Source organism: Triticum urartu, chromosome 7 (genome assembly GCF_003073215.2).
Source record: "Triticum urartu cultivar G1812 chromosome 7, Tu2.1, whole genome shotgun sequence".
In the NCBI taxonomy this organism is placed as follows: domain Eukaryota; kingdom Viridiplantae; phylum Streptophyta; class Magnoliopsida; order Poales; family Poaceae; genus Triticum; species Triticum urartu.
In genome coordinates, this window is record NC_053028.1 from 215,925,167 (window position 1) to 215,942,780 (window position 17,614).

Sequence of the window (17,614 nt, forward strand, 5' to 3'; positions counted from 1 at the left end):
GGTGATTGATATTGCCACTACTCTTATCCTGCTGGTATCTAACCAGGTTAAAATCTCCACCTATTAGAGTAGGTTGATGATCATCAATAAACATGCTATGAAGCTTTGAGATGAAATCATCTTTCCCTTCCTCATAGGGTGATCCATAAACACTAATCATCCTAAACTTAACCCCATTAGATTTAACTGTGAGGTTACAAGAGATAGAGAATTTGAGAGAACTCCAGAGGTTTATTTCAAAAATGTCTGCATCCACTCCTACCAGGATGCCACCAGCAGAGCCCTTAGTAGGTAAGTGATGCCAAACAAATTTTCTATTGTTTCTAATAGATTTCAAGAAACCAGTAGAGAGCTCCTCTTTTTTAGTCTCATGGAAAGCTATGGTACTAGCTTTAGTTTTACTAAGGACCTCAACTATGCAAGTTTTTTCCCCTGGGACAGTTATCCCCCTAATGTTCCAAAAAGACAATTCATCTAAACAGTTTTTTCTTAAGGTGCTTGCCCCGCCCATATTTTGACACTTTGGTCCACATTTCACTATAGTCGATTCCATGATGGGTGTCACAACGGCACCCTTCGGGTGTATGTGGACATCCAGTGAGGGAGTCCAAGCTATCTGGTAGATCTGCTATATTGTCAGATGGGCTTTATGTCATGCGAGTAGTTCGTCCAAGATTGGTTTATATTGGTTTTCGTCCTGTTTTCCATAAATTATATGGGTATTTTTTGTAAGTAATCGATGAGGCAAAACGTTTTAAGTGGGGACATTTGATGGAGTTTTGCGGCCTTGACCATCGGACCGAAGAAACAGAAGCTGTATGCGGTATGCGTAATGGAAATAACAGTGGCAAACGAGGGGGCAAGCAGAAAAGAGCCCCTGATCTATGCATCTCTATCCGAAACGCCAACCGTGGAGAAAACTGCAGGGCCAGAGCACAGGAGCGGTGCTTGCTGAGCCCACCGGAACCACCGCGACCCACCCCCCGTCCCCAAACAAAACCGCGGCCCCCCGCCCGGACCCCCGAGAGCGGAGCGATTCCCCATTTCAAAAAAAGGCGACGAGAGTCCGCCGCCGTCCCCGCCCCGAGCCCCGATGGTGTCCGACCAGGAGCTCGCCCGCTACGTCGAGTCCTTCGTCCGCCAGGCCGCCGCGCTCCCCGGCGCCGCCGCGGCCGGGATATCGCCCGACGCCGTCGTGCGCCAGCTCCAGGCGCAGCTCGGCGTCGACCTCGCCCCCAGGGCGCCGCTCATCCGCGACATCCTCATCGCGCTCCTCTCCCCCGCCCCCGCCCCCGCCCCGCGTAAAGACCATTTTGCCCCCGCCTCCTCTCCCCACGCCCAGCCCCACTTCAGCACCACCACCACGGCCTCCGCCTCCGCCCCCGCCGGCGTGCCCCACTTCTTCTCGCAGCAGCCGACGCCGCAGCAGCTGCAGTCCTACTACGCCGCCTCGCAGCAGTACCAGCAGCAGCAGCACCACCAGCAGCAGCAGCACCGCGCCAGCCCGCCGGCCTCCTCGCCGTATGACGCCCCAGGGTCGTTCCGCTACGCGCAGCCCGGCGAGGCGCAGCTGCAGAGGCTCGTCCAGCTGCAGCAGTACCAGCAGCAGCAGCAGCAGCAGCAGCAGCAGCAGCAGCAGATGGCCGCCGCGGCTAATGCGGCCACGGCGGCGGCCAGTCCGCGTGGGCCGGTGTCCGAGAGTCCGCGTGGGGCCGCGCCCGCGAGGGCCAAGAAGGAAAGGTGATTCTTCGCATCCTTCGTCTCACGATCTTTTTCCACATTCGTTCTAGGGTTTGCGTTGGGTACGGCTACTAGTGTGCTAGTATGTATTAACGTCTACGCGAAGCTATGCTCCAAATTCTTTACACCACATGTTCTGGTAGCTCCTTTCTCAGATTTATTTGGTGGACTGAGTCTGGGTTATGCACAAAGGCCTGAACTTTTTTCTGTGTCACATGATATCCTTGTTCATGCTGTTAGGGCTAGTGCTTTTGATTCTTTCTGGTGGACAGTGATGTTCTATCATGATTACTGTGAGTAATTAGGGTGGTGGTGTAAACTGCAAGCAAATGATTTCTGAGCGGTTCAGTAGGTTCATGCCAACCCGTACTAGATTTTTAATGTTCAAGGACTCTTGCGAGATTACTTCTTGTGTACTTCAGAAAATCTTTGAATACTGCCGTAGTTATGTCAACCTGGCCTGCAGAATTGAAGCCTCTGAACCCGTAGTAATGGATTTTGCTATCCCCATCAAAATTGTTGCTTTAAAAAGCATCCTCAACCAGAGCTTTTATTGCGCGCAAGAAATGGATTAGCAAGTGCGCACTCCATTTATTTTTCTGCAACTGTAAGGGATTTGAAAGAAACCCTTAATGTCTGTTTACTTAACTTTGTTAAACTGATTACATTTGTGTGCGGGATGACAATATTTAGCACGGTTACATACTATAATCTCCTTTTCACTAAATGAAGAGGCAGCGCTCCTTCGGGTTGCTCAAAAAAGGAAAACAAATACTCCATCTGATGTAAGACGTTTTTGTAGTTCAAATTGAACTGCAAAAATGCCTTATGTTAGTGTACAGAGGTTGTATTTATTTAGCACACATCAAATCTGTCTGTGTGGAAGAATATTCCTGAGTGAAATCTGGAGGTGTACCTCCCCTATGACTACAGCAGATACGGATGTGTCCCTTCTCTTGATCTTGAATGTCAGCTATCTTTTACTGTTGTCCAGTCTGTTCATCAAACTTATTATTTCTGATCATCTTTATGAATCAGTGCAAGTACTGGAGTAAAACGAAGAGGTGGTCCAGGGGGATTAAACAAAATCTGTGGTGTTTCGCCTGAGCTGCAAGCTATTGTTGGTGAACCAACAATGGCTAGGACTGAGGTTTCATTATACTGGCCCGTCTTTCTACTGTCTTCCCTTCTCTTGATATGATTACATCACGGAAGAAGCCCTGAGATTGTGAATTGAATCAATTGCAGATCGTTAAGCAGCTTTGGGCGTACATTCGCAGGAATGACTTGCAGGACCCAAACAATAAGAGAAAGATCATATGCAATGATGAGCTACGATTGGTTTTTGAGACTGATTGCACTGATATGTTCAAGATGAACAAGCTTTTAGCAAAGCATATAAAACCACTTGAGCCAACAAGTAGTCCTTGCCCACAAACAGTAGTTATGTTATAGACAGTAATCAAGCTCTAGTTTAAATCATATTTGCTACAACTTCTTGCAGAAGATTCAAATCGAGATATGAAGAAGCTGAAGCCTGTGGAAGATGTTCCCGTTCCTCTTGCCGAAGATGTTGCTACAAACCAACCGCCAGTTAACGTGTCTGATGCTCTTGCTAGCTTTTTTGGAACCGGAGAAAGAGAGATGTCCCAATCCGAGGTTGTCAAGCGTGTTTGGGACCACATCAAAAGCAACAATCTAGAGGTTAGTGGATGATTATTATCAGAACTTTGATGTACTATACCGTTCTAGTGTGAAATGCTCTGGGTGATATTAAACTTGTAGTGGGCATTGCAAATTAATTGTGTCCAACCATGAAGAACTAGCTAAGTGGAAGCGATTCTTCATTCAGTTTAGTTATGTAAGCATCTTTGGAAAGTACAAGCATATCTCGGTTATTTTAGAATGTTAGAATTACTATCTCACAAGAAAGCATATTTAAGTGTACAACTTTAGGATGTTAGACGTAGAATTACTATCTCCCAAGGAAGCATATTTAAGTAGACTTGGTAATTGTACTCCTTTCTCTGTATGCTCTGGAGAAATGCTATCAGGCCTGGAATTTTTTCTGTCTGATTCATGACAGATTGTGTTGACTGGAGTGGACATCATGGTGGATATTTGTATTTGGTAGATCACTCACTTTCTGTTTTCTCTTTCTGATTTTAGTTTTGGTTGGCATGGTTGTTGGTGGTTGATCAACTAGAGGCATATATGGTGGTTGTTTGTAGATATAGGTTGTTGAGTGTATATTCCATGTTGCTCTATTTATTTTAACTTGAAGAGCTGGTACGTGGAGAGAAAAAAATCTGCTTTTTGGTGTGTGTACAGTTATACCCTTATGCCTTGAGCAGCAATTAGCCAGTATTTTGCAGGTTGCTTTATACACAAGTTGGTTGGTTGTCTATTCTTTTTTAGTGTATGGTAAAGAGTGAAGCATAAGCAAAGCATGTGGGGTTTAGTTAGATGCATATGGTGGTTGTTCTGGATAAAAGTCATTTTAGTGTATGCTCCCATTTGTTTTTCATTTTTTAAGTTAAAGAACCGGTACATGAGGTTGAGAGGTTTTTTAACACCACTATGACCTTACATACATCCTTGTCAGCTGTATGGGAGTATTTTGCTGATTGCTTCTATATGCAAGTTGGCTTGTTATTTGTTCTCTTTCGACTTATGATGAGTAAAGCATAAGGAAAGCATTCCCGCAAGTCCCCCTTTCACTCTCCTGAGTGCTTTCATATATAACTGAACAGTAATGATGTTGCCACCTAAAACACTGCGAATTATAAAATCAGCATATATGCAATGTGTTAATGAAATTATTCACAGCTCTCAGCTTGCAAACTTATCTATTTATGGTATCAAATAATGCATGCCACCAACCCCACCCGCCATGTGATTTTCCTTATTCTTTTTTTGATCAGGAATGTTCCATGGGTGAATATTCAGTTCTGTATGTTGCCATGTCTAGATCTAGGCATTAGTTAGTGCTAGGCTTTTTAGGTAGGCATATTTTATATTTGGCTGATCGGTGGTAGACTGTATATTCCCTCTGCTTATATTGTGAGTTCCCTTACTTGCAAGGATCTATTCTTGTATGCAGACAAGAGAAAAAACTCCTTATGCAACCATCTTGCTGTTCTACTTGGTATCCTATGTAAATATAGGCTTCTCTAAAGTACCTCAGTTCCATTCTTGTTTGTTTTGTTGCAGGATCCATCAAATCCCACGATGATATTATGCGACTCTAAGCTTAAAGATCTCTTCGGATGTGAAAGCGTAACTGCTCCGGCTGTTTCAGAGTTGTTGTCAGACCACCTTTTCAAGCAACCTAACAAGATCTAACTGGTTAGTTATTGACTCCCTCCTAAGAATATCCCCGTGCTTATCCATCTTGCACCGCCGATTGCCAGTCCCTATTTTTTTCCAGCGTTGCACTGTAGAAGTATAGAAATGTGTGAAACCGGTACAAGGGTATTTTTAGTTGTTATATCAATATCTAGGCCTGTTAACTATTCGTTCTGTTTCATTTAACACAAAGGTGTTGGTTTGCTTATATCTAATCCGAGTGCCCAACTTTGGCTGCAGCTGAAACGTGGTTGGTCTAACATCCTGGTAGTAGGAACTGATGAAATGGCAGAAACTCGCCGAAGTTATTAACTGCATCTTTGGTACCCAACAGACTCATTTACTTACGAGAAAGGGCTGTAGGCTAATCTCATCACAGTAGCAATGAAAAGGAATGGTAGTTCTGCATATTGTCTAGTTTGGTCTTCCCGGAAGGGTCACATCTGGTAGGCTGTCCGGATTCGTAGCAACAGTAAGAGAAAGTGAAAAGCTGATTAACTTTGATGTAAATTCAGCAACCATAGAAGCGTCTTATGGTAAGAGGCAGCTTTCTCCCTTTTTACCCAGAACATTGTGATGTTGTAGGTGATGTCTAATCATATGTTGTAGATCGTTATCAAAATGATAAATTTGCTCCCGTTCGTTCTAAATTGTGTCCCCGGTTATTCTTATTCATGAAGTTTTTCTTCCTTTTTGCAACCAGCAACTACTACTTTGCTATTATGTATTACATGAAGGGGTAAAGTCATTGTGCTCGCTGACCATTTCACAACAGATTCTGGTATCTGTGCATCAGAATTCTGTGAAACATCGGTGTGGCCTTGCTGCCCCCGATGGACCTACAAGTTGTTAAACATGGCGTAGAACAGAACCATGACCACCAGGCCAATGATGGCGCACACAATTATGTTGCTTCTCTCCTTCTCATCCAGCGTGCCGTCTGGTAGGAACTTGTTTGCCACGATCAGAACTACCGCATCCAGATTCTGCGATGGTAAACAAAAGTCGAGTCATTTTACTTGGATCTGTGCTTTTTTTTAGTTCACTATGAGTGTATCATGCTTGCCTGGTAAATCATCTGTAGAATCCTCTGCAGGAGCGGCCCACATGCCTTGTTCACTTGACTACAGAGAGAAAAACACAATGTGATTTTGATCTGAAACTCGTGTGTCTCTCCTCTCTAAATTGTAGTATTAGGTAAACACCAAAAGCTGGCCCAAATTCAGATGTTGGGTGGATGAGATTGTACCTGATGAGCAGTAGGCCTGTGTAGACGTGGGTCGTGGATACAGTGCAGTCTACGTCCCAAGGCAGCTTCTGGCCCTTCCATTCTGCAAGTAACCAAACATTTCGGTATGAGCTGATCAAACCGTGGCTGGTACGTTACAACTGACAAGCGTTTTACACAGACCTAGCGACCACTTGACACCCAGGTCGAAGGCTCCGTTCTCCGCGGGCTTGAGCACGAACGAGACCTGGTGCCGGAGCATCATCTCATGTAGAAACAGGAACACGCTCTGTCAAAGCATGTCCTGTGGTCAGCAACAAGAACGAACAAAAGAAGAAAAAAGAAAGTAGCAGCAGCAAGCAAGAGACATACAGCAGTAGTACCTTGCTCATCTCCGAAACGCTGACGGCCGGGATGTTGCGGCAGAAATACCGGCACTCGTCGGCGACCAGCTCCAGCAGCTCCCGGACGCTCCGGTTCTGGATGGCGGAGTTGAGCCTCACGATCCTCATCACCGCCCGGAACGTGTCTTCTCCCTCTCCTCCTCCATCGCCGAACAGAGCCTCCACGCGCAGCCTGCCGCCGCCCCTCCTCATCCTCGTCCCGGCGCCGTTGCTCCATGCCCTGCATTGACGCCCCGGCCTGCCGGCGCTCGCGCCGCTTCGGCGCAGGCGGGTCGGCGACGCGGCAGGAGGAGGAGGAAGAAAGCATGACAGGGTCGAAGCCATGGCGGAGGCGCGCTCTGGACGTGGAGTGCATCGTGCCTGGATGTGCACGATTTATGAGGCCGGGGTTTTGGTTTGGGACAAGGAAGGGATGGTATGGGCGCGAAGCCATCCATGTCCCTGGTGTGCTCTAGACTGGATTTATAGCTTGGTATGAACGGGTGGCAAGGAAAGCAAGGAAGGATGCTCTTCGAAACTTGGCTTGAGGTCATACCCTATATGTTTCAGAACCTTGATCACCGGGTTTCCTAAACTTGTTGTAGCTTAAACTAACAAGCCGGAAGCCAAGTATTCTCACATTCACCGGGCATTGTAGCTCGGCCCACTCTTCTCCAGCTCGGTAGCATCTCACTATGTGCATTTTAAAACCGAAGCAAAAAACCATACCGAAAATAAACTGAACCGAACCAATTATATGGGTTTTCTGGTTTCTGGGTTCGGTATGGTATGATTTTTTCATGCCATTTTGAATTTTGTTTTTTTATGATATATACCGAACGGTTAATGAATAAATTGAAGTAAAATATATATTTATATTTCTTGAAATGAATAACTATACAAATAGTTATTTTTCTTGCACAAGAGTAAGATTTCCTGCTATGCCCGTCCATTTTTCTTGTAACATTGTTACGTTTCTTTTAAACAAATGCTAAGCACGTGCATAACCATCAAGACATAAATTTGTGCATGCATATATAGCTATATACTGTTTTGTATAAAAAAAAGTACGCGTTTGGAGTCATAACTTTGTAAATTATTATTCATTTTTAAATTCACAACAACCTCTGTTGTTATGGTATATACCATAACCATACCAAAATAATTTAACTTCATATCATACAAACATGAGAAGTATAACCAAACCATGAAAACCGAATAAATTGAATGCACGGAATTAGTAGCATCATACTTACTCCCTCCATTCCACAATGTAGTGCGCCCGCGCTTCTCGAGATCTAAGTTTGTCCATAAATTTAGTCAACAAGAACGACTGCGACGGGAGCAAAAATCATACCACTGAATTTGTATCAAAAATATGGATTCTGTGATATAATTTTTGCTCCCACCACAGTCGGTCTCGTTGGTTAAATTTATGGTCAAACTTAGATCTCAGGAAACGCGGGCGCGCTACATTGTGAAATGGAGGAAGTACTATGCTACGGCCAAGACCTGCCACTCCACACACCCCAAGCTCCAATTTTTCTATTTACCGAGCTTGTTCGTCAAACAGGCGCCGCTTCGCACAGGATGAGCACGCTAGCCCGGGAGCAAGTGGGCCGGCCCATTCTAGCGGTAGACAGAGAAGTTCTGGTTCCAGTTTTGGGATCCTTCTAGAATGTTTCAAGCCAACTTTACTGGGCTTGGGAACCTTCTAGAAGGTTCCTAGCTGTTTTTTGTTGTTTTTCTACTTCTTGTCCGGTTATATTTTCTTTTCCCACTTTTTTCCTTTTCATTTCTTACACCATTTTCTTAATTCAGAAATTCCCAAAAATGTTAAGTATGTTCAAAAAATGTGAAGAATTTCAGAAGAAATTTAAAAGAATCATTCATGTTTTTGAAAAAAAGATGTTCAAAGTTTGAAAAAATAGATCACATTTTCTAAAAAAACTGGATTTTATTTTAAAAGTTATTGGTTTAAAAAAAATCAGTTTTTCCTAAAATGTTAACAAAAGTTTAATATTGTTCGTGATTTCCAATAAATGTTTGGAAATTTTAGAAATAATCGTTTTTCCTTAAAAAGTTTGAAATTTCAAAATTTGTTTGTGTTTCCAAAAAAACTTGAATTTCAAAAACAGTTCTCCATATTGAAAAATGTCTAGAAAAACTTAAAATTGTTTGCATTAAAAAATAATTAAAAAGCATATGCTACAATAGCCGTTTGCTACAACCCAAATCACTACAGTATTCTATCCGGTCGCTACAGCACTTGGTCCATTCGCTAGAATGCTTGGTACTGTGCTTAGTCGGGTTCGCTCGTTGAAGACAGTCGCCAATGGGCCGGCCCATTTGAGGCACATGCGTGCTGCCTCGACAATTTGCCGCTAAGAGCGGTAGATAGGAGCTCCTAACAAACTCCACTATGATACCGGGAACCCTCAAGAAAGAAAACCCCGTTGGGCACTGAAGCCCAAAGTGGCAGGGATAAGGGACGCGACGGCAGTGCCTCTACACACCCATGGCTACCAATCCAAGCCGGGACACAAGCCTAGAGATTCAGTGCCACGCCGATTTTATGTCTAGATGGACATGGATGGCATGGCAATGCTTGTCATCCCGGTGGCTTTCTGGAAGGTGTTGAACGAGCGGATGAATATCATGCTTCCCCATTGCATCCAGGTATCCGCCTACCCACAGTGTGACAAATGGGTGTAGGTGGCCTAGTTCGGTGGTGGGGTGTTGTTGTTTAGGAACTAAGCGAGTTATGTCGGATGTACCACCTAGTTTAGGACGTCACCCTCGTGTTCAAGCTTTAGGCCCGGGGATTGAATTTTATCTTTGATGGCGGCACCTGCACTACAAGGGTATATGCGTGCCCTAATGATGACTTTTTAGTATAGAAAAACGTATTTTCAAAACATGTTTCACCATGTATGAAACATGCTCACGTATTTCAGGAAAAAGTTATGCAAAATCGTTATAAATGTTCCATACTCCACAAATGTAATGACAAATAATGTTTCATATCCCACAAAAGAATACGATAAATTCAGATGTGTTACACTTCTCTTGGCGTGTCATTTTTATCATTAATGCCACTAGTTGTGTCCCACTACTCAGTTTTGCCACTAGGAATTTCAACTCCTCAAATTCCATCGCTTCGGTAGGCGCATGCTCAAAAATGTCTCTTGACACCATTATTGTCACCTCAAATGACGTTTGCCATGTTATAGTGACATAAATACCAATGGACCAACGTGTTAGCTCTCTCTCTATCTCACTACAATAAAGTGTTGGCCCCTCTTGATCCCAACAATGTTCTTTTTTGTAAAATTATTTGCTTGATTACTCCTGATAAGTGGGACCCACACTTACCATTGTGATATAGAGAGAAGTGACATGTGGATCTAGGGATATTTTTGTCATATAACATGGTCAATGGGTTTGGTCCGACAATAACGATGTCTAATGGCATTTTGAGCAAACATATAATGGAACGATGGCATTTTTGAAATATCTAATGGCATTTTTGAGCAAGGATCTCACATAATGATGACATTTTTGAGCGGTTGTAACTTCTGATTGACGGAAATATGCCCTAGAGGTAATAATAAAGTTGTTATTTTATATTTTCTTATATCATGATAAATGTTTATTATTCATGCTAGAATTGTATTAACCGGAAACTTGATACATGTGTGGATACATAGACAAAACACCGTGTCCCTAGTAAGCCTCTACTAGACTAGCTCGTTAATCAAAGATGGTTAAGTTTCCTAACCATAGACATGTGTTGTCATTTGATGAACGAGATCATATCATTAGAAGAATGATGTCATGGACAAGATGTTGGGGAACGTAGCATGCAATTTCAAAAAAAATTCTACGATCACGCAAGATCTATCTAGGAGATGCATAGCAACGAGAGGGGGAGAGCATCTTCATACCCTAGAAGATCGCAAAGCGGAAGCGTTTATCAACGCGATTGATGTAGTCATACACCTTCACGATCTGTCTCGATCAAGTACCGAACATACGACACCTCCGTGTTCAGCACACGTTCAGCTTGATGACGTCCTCGCCTTCTTGATCCAGCAAGACTGGTGAAGTAGTAGATGAGTTCCGGCAACACGACGGTGTGGTGACGGTGTTGGTGAAGAACAATCTCCGCAGGGCTTCGCCAAGCACAACGGAACCTATGACGGAGGATAAACTAGAGGGGACGGGGTTGCCGGCATACGGCTTGGTGATTCTTGATGTGTCTTTGGTGCTAGCCCTGTCCCTCTATTTATATGTTGAGCCTTGGGGTCGAAACTTGGAGTAAAAGCCTCCACAAAGTCGGTTTCACCCGAAAGGCAAGAGTCCTTCCCGGACTCCAAGGCCAGACGCAAGGGTTCCCGGCGTCTGGACCCAGACGCCAGGGACCTTAGCGTCTGGCCCCTGGACTTCGAAAAACTACCTTTTGCGCTTTCCAAAAACCTTGTGGGCTTTTCCCTTTGGCTCAAATAAGTGTTCTCGTACCCAACCATTTCGGAGAACATTCGGAATCCCTTCCGGTGAACTCCGGAACCCTTCCGGAGACCAAACACTATTATCCCATATATTAATCTTTACCTCCAGACCATTTCGGAGCTCCTTGTCATGTACGTGATCACATCCGGGATTCCGGACAACATTTGGTTACCAACATAACTCATATAGTACTATATCGCCAGTGAACGTTTAAGCGTGCGGACCCTACGGGTTCGAGAACTATGTAGACATGGCCGAGACACTTCTCCGATCAATAACCAATAGCGGAACCTGGATGCCCATATTGGCTCCTACATATTCTACGAAGATCTTTAACGGTCGAACCTTATGACAGCATATGTAATTCCCTTTGTCATCGGTATGTTATTTTCCCGAGATTCGATCATCGGTATCCTGATACCTAGTTCAATCTCGTCACTGGCAAGTCTCTTTACTCGTTTCTTAATGCATCATCCCGCAACTAACTCATTAGTCACTTTGCTTGCAAGGCTTATAGTGATGTGCATTACCGAGGGGGCCTAGAGATACCTCTCCGATACTCGGAGTGACAAATCCTAATATTGATCCATGCCAACCCAACAAGACACCTTCAGAGATACTTGTAGAGCATCTTTATAATCACCCAGTTACGTTGTGATGTTTGATAGCACACAAGGTATTCCTCCGATATCCGGGGGTTGCATGATCTCATAGTCAAAGGAATATGTATTTGACATACATGAACGCAATAGCAATATAACTAAACAATCAACATGCTAAGCTAACGGATGGGTCTTGTCCATCACATCATTCTCCTAATGATGTGATCCCGTTCATCAAATGAAAACACATGTCTGTGGTTAGGAAACTTAACCATCTTTGATTAACGAGCTAGTCAAGTAGAGGCATACTAGGAACACTTTGTTTTGTCTATGTATTCACACATGTATCAAGTTTCCGGTTAATACAATTCTAGCATGAATAATAAACATTTATCATGATATAAGGAAATATAAAATAACAACTTTATTATTGCCTCTAGGGCATATTTCCTTCAGTTTCGCACTTGCACTAGAGTCAACAATCTAGTTCACATCGTGATGTGATTTAACACCGGTAGTTCACATCTTTATGTGATTAACACCCATAGTTCACATCACCATGTGACCAACACCCAAAGGGTTTACTAGAATCAATAATCTAGTTCACATCGCTATGTGATTAACACCCAAAGAGCACTAAGGTGTGATCATGTTTTGCTTGTGAGAGAAGTTTAGTCAACGCGTCTGCCACATTCAGATCTGTATGTATTTTGCAAATTTCTATGTCTACAATGCTCTGCATGGAGCTACTCTAGCTAATTGCTCCCACTTTCAATATGTATCCAGATTAAGACTCAGAGTCATCCAGATTGGTGTTAAAGCTTGCATCGACGTAACTCTTTACGATGAACTCTTTATCACCTCCATAACCGAGAAATATTTCCTTAGTCCTCTTAAGGATAATTTTAACTGATGTCCAGTGATATACTGCTAGATCACTATTGTACCCCTTTGCCAAACTCATAGCAAGGTACACAATAGGTATGGTACACAACATGGCATATCATATAGAACCTATGGCTGATGCATACAGAATGACTTTCATTCTCTCTCTATCTTCTGTCGTGGTCAAGCTTTGAGTCTTACTCAATTTCACACCTTGTAACACAAGTAAGAACCCTCTCTTTGACTGATCCATTTTAAACTCCTTCAAAATCTCGTCAAGGTGTGTGCATTGTGAAAGTCCTATTAAGCGTCTTGATCTATCTCCATAGATCTTGATGCCCAATACATAAGTAGCTTTACCAGGGTCTTTTATTGAAAAATTCTTATTCAAGTATCCTTTTATGCTATCCAGAAATTCTATATCATTTCCAATCAACATTATGTCATCCACATATAATATCAGAAATGCTACAGAGCTCCCACTCACTTTCTTGTAAATACAGGCTTCACCCTAAGTCTGTATAAAACCATATGCTTTGATCACCTCATCAAAGCATATATTCCAACTCCGAGATGCTTGCACCAGTCCATAGATGGATCGCTGGAGCTTGCACACTTTGTTAGCACCTTTAGGATCGACAAAACCTTCTGGTTGCATCATATACAACCCTTCTTTAATAAATCCATTAAGGAATGCAATTTTGACATCCATTTGCCAGATTTCATAAAATGCGGCAATTGCTAGCATGATTCAGACGTACTTAATCATCGCTATGAGTGAGAAAGTATCATCGTAGTCAACTCCTTGAACTTGTCGAAAACATTTTTGTGCAAGTCGAGCATTGTAGATAGCAGCACTATCATCAGCGTCCATCTTCCTCTTGAAGATCCATTTATTCTCAATGTCTTTCCGATCATCGAGCAAGTCCACCAAAATCCACACTTTGTTCTCATACATGGATCCTATCTCAGATTTCATGGCCTCAAGCCATTTATCGGAATCTGGGCTCATCATCGCTTCCTCATAGTTCGTAGGTTCATCACGGTCTAGTAACATGACTTCCAGAACAGGATTACCGTACTAATCTGGTGCAGAACATGCTCCGGTTGACCTACGAGGTTCGGTAGTAACTTGATCTGAAGTATCATGATCATTATCATTAGCTTCCTCTCTAGTTGGTGTAGGCATCACTGGAACTGATTTCTGTGATGAGCTACTTTCCAATTCGAGAGAAGGTACAATTACCTCATCAAGTTCTACTTTTCCTCCCACTCACTTCTTTCGAGAGAAACTCCTTCTCTAGAAAAGATCCATTCTTAGCAACAAAAATCTTGTCTTCAGATCTGTGACAGAAGGTGTACCCAACAATTTCTTTTGGGTATCCTATGAAGACGCACTTCTCCGATTTGGGTTCGAGCTTATCAGTTTGAAACCTTTTCACATAAGCATCGCAACCCCAAACTTTAAGAAACGACAGCTTTGGTTTCTTGCCAAACCATAGTTCATACGCTGTCGTCTCAACGGATTTAGACGGTGCCCTATTTAACGTGAATGCATCTGTCTCTAATGCATAGCCCCCAAAACGATAGTGGTAAATCGCTAAGAGACATCATAGATCGCACCATATCTAATAAAGTACGGTTACGACATTCGGACACACCATTACGCTGTGGTGTTTCAGGTGGCGTGAGTTGTGAAACTATTCCACATTTTTTTAAATGAAGGCCAAACTCGTAACTCAAATATTCGCCTCCGCGATCATATCATAGAAACTTTATTTCTTGTTACGATGATTCTCCACTACACTCTGAAATTCTTTGAACTTTTCAAATGTTTCAGACTTGTGTTTCATTAAGTAGATATACCCATATATGCTCAAATCATCTGTGAAGGTCAGAAAATAACGATACCTGCCGCGTGCCTCAATACTCATTGGACCACATAAATCGGTATGTATTATTTCCAGTAAGTCATTGGCTCGCTCCTTTTCCGGAGAACGGAGTTTTAGTCATCTTGTGCATGAGGCATGGTTCGCAAGTATCAAACGATTCATAATCAAGTGATTCCAAAAGCCCATCTGCATGGAGTTTCTTCATGCGCTTTACACCAATATGACCTAAACGGCAGTGGCACAAATATGTTGCACTATCATTATCAACTTTGCATCATTTGGCATGAATATTATGAATATGTGTATCACTACGATCAAGATTCAATAAACCATTTACAATGGGTGTATGACCATAGAAGGTTTTATTCATGTAAACAGAACAACAATTATTCTCTGACTTAAATGAATAACCGTATAAACATGATCCAATCATATTCATGCTCAACACAAACACCAAATAACATTTATTTAGGTTCAACACTAATCCCGAAGGTAGAGGGAGTATGCAATGGTGATCTTATCAACCTTGGAATCACTTCCAACACACATCGTTACGTCGCCCTCAACTAGTCTCTGTTCATTCTGTAACTCCTATTTTGAGTTATTAATCTTAGCAACTGAACCGGTATCAAATACCCCGGGGTTACTATGAACACTAGTAAAGTACACATCAATGACATGTATATCAAATATATCTTTGTTCACTTTGCCATCCTTCTTATCCGCTAAATATTTGGGTAGTTCCACTTCCAGTGACCATTCCCTTTGCAGTAGAAGCACTCAGTTTGAGGCTTAGGTCTAGTTTTGGGCTTCTTCACGGGAGTGGCAACTTGCTTGTCATTCTTCTTGAAGTTCCCTTTCTTTTCCTTTGCCCTTTTTCTTGAAACTAGTGGTCTTGTCAACCATCAACACTTGATGCTTTTTCTTGATTTCTACCTTCGCCGATTTCAGCATCGCAAAGAGCTCGGGAATCATTTTCATCATCCCTTGCATATTATAGTTCATCACAAAGTTCTACTAACTTGGTGATAGTGACTATAGGACTCTGTCAATCACTATCTTATCTGGAAGATTAACTCCCACTTGATTCAAGCGATTGTAGTACCTAGACATTCTGAGCACATCCTCACTAGCTGAGCTATTCTCCTCCATCTTGTAGGCAAAGTACTTGTTAGAGGTCTCATACCTCTTAACACAACATGAATCTGAAATATCATTTCCAGCTCTTGAAACATCTCATATGCTCCATGGCGTTCAAAACATTTTTGAAGTCCCGGTTCTAAGCCGTAAAGCATGGTGCACTAAACTATCAAGTAGTCATCATATCGAACTTGTCAAACGTTCATAACGTCTGCATCTGCTCCTGCCATTGGTCTGTCACCTAGCGGTGCATCACGGACATAATTATTCTGTGCAACAATGAGGATAATCCTTAGATCATGGACCCAGTCCGCATCATTGCTACTATAATCTTTCAACATAGTTTTTCTCTAAGAACATATCAAAAATAAAACAGGGGAGCTATAGGCGAGCTATTGATCTTCAACATAAATATGCAAATACTATCAGGACTAAGTTCATGATAAATTAAAGTTCAATTAATCATATTACTTAAGAACGCCCACTTAGATAGACATCCCTCTAGTCATCTAAATGATCATGTGATCCATATCAACTAAACCATGTCCGATCATCACGTCAGATGGAGTAGTTTTCAATGGTGAACATCACTATGTTGATCATATCTACTATATGATTCATGTTCGACCTTTCGGTCTCAGTGTTCCGAGGCCATATCTGCATATGCAAGGCTCGTCAAGTATAACCCGAGTATTCTGCACGTGCAAAACTGGCTTGCACCCGTTGTATGTGAACATAGAGCTTATCACACCCGATCATCACGTGGTGTCTCGGCACAATGAACTGTAGCAATGATGCATACTCAGGGAGAACACTTATACCTTGAAATTTAGTGAAGGATCATCTTATAATGCTACCGCCGTACTAAGCAAGATAATATGCATAAAGGATAAACAACACATGCAATCAAAATATGTGACATGGTATGGCCATCATCATCTTGTGACTTTTATCTACATCTCCAAAGCACCGTCATGATCTCTATCTCACCGGCTTGACACTTTGATCTCCATCATAGCGTTGTTGTCATCTCACCAACTATTGCTTTTAAGACTATCGCTACCGCTTAGTGATAAAGTAAAACAATTACATGGCGATTGCATTTCATACAATAAAGCGACAACCATAAGGCTCCTGCCAGTTATCGATAACTTCTACAAAACATGATCATCTCATACAACAATTTATACCTCATCACGTCTTGACCATATCACATCACAACATGCCCTGCAAAACAAGTTAGACGTTGCTACCTCTTGAGCATGCGTTGGTTTTCCCTTGAAGAGGAAAGGGTGATGCAGCAAAGCAGCATAAGTATTTCCCTCAGTTTTTGAGAACCAAGGTATCAATCCAGTAGGAGACCACGCGCGAGTCACCTCATACCTACACAAACAAATAAGAACCTCGCAACCAACGCGATAAAGGGGTTGTCAATCCCTTCACGGCCACTTGCAAGAGTGAGATCTGATAGAGATAATAATAATAAGATAAATATTTTTGGTATTTTTATGATATAGATTGAAAGTAAAGATTGCAAAATAAAATAGATTGGAAACTTGTATGATGGAGAATAGACCCGGGGCCATAGGTTTCACTAGTGGCTTCTCTCAAGATAGCATAAGTATTACGGTGGGTGAACAAATTAATGCTGAGCAATTGATAGAAAAGTGCATAGTTATGAAGATATCTAGGGCAATGATCATGAATATAGGCATCACGTCCGTTTCAAGTAGATCGAAATGATTTTGCATCTACTACTATTACTCCACACATCAACCGCTATCCAGCATGCATCTAGAGTATTAAGTTCATAAGAACAGAGTAACGCCTTAAGCAAGATGACAAGATGTAGAGGGATAAACTCATGCAATATGATATAAACCC

At 42.4% G+C, this 17,614-nt stretch overlaps 2 protein-coding genes across 2 annotated transcripts; one reads left to right on the forward strand and one right to left on the reverse strand.

Moving 5' to 3' along the window:
* Nucleotides 1–923: 923 nt before the first annotated feature.
* LOC125520522 lies at nucleotides 924–5,738 on the forward strand. The gene is made up of 6 exons (XM_048685476.1): nucleotides 924–1,740; nucleotides 2,779–2,890; nucleotides 2,989–3,160; nucleotides 3,245–3,444; nucleotides 4,954–5,088; nucleotides 5,329–5,738. The coding sequence occupies exons 1-5, from the start codon at nucleotides 1,094–1,096 to the stop codon at nucleotides 5,083–5,085; spliced, it is 1,263 nt and encodes a 420-aa protein (XP_048541433.1). The 5' UTR covers nucleotides 924–1,093; the 3' UTR covers nucleotides 5,086–5,088; nucleotides 5,329–5,738.
* Nucleotides 5,739–5,866: 128 nt separating this feature from the next.
* LOC125520523 lies at nucleotides 5,867–7,143 on the reverse strand. Its single transcript, XM_048685477.1, has 5 exons — nucleotides 6,700–7,143; nucleotides 6,500–6,605; nucleotides 6,338–6,419; nucleotides 6,155–6,212; nucleotides 5,867–6,074 (listed from the first exon to the last, which is right to left on the reverse strand). The coding sequence occupies exons 1-5, from the start codon at nucleotides 7,042–7,044 to the stop codon at nucleotides 5,928–5,930; spliced, it is 738 nt and encodes a 245-aa protein (XP_048541434.1). The 5' UTR covers nucleotides 7,045–7,143; the 3' UTR covers nucleotides 5,867–5,927.
* Between the last annotated feature and the right edge of the window lie 10,471 nt (nucleotides 7,144–17,614).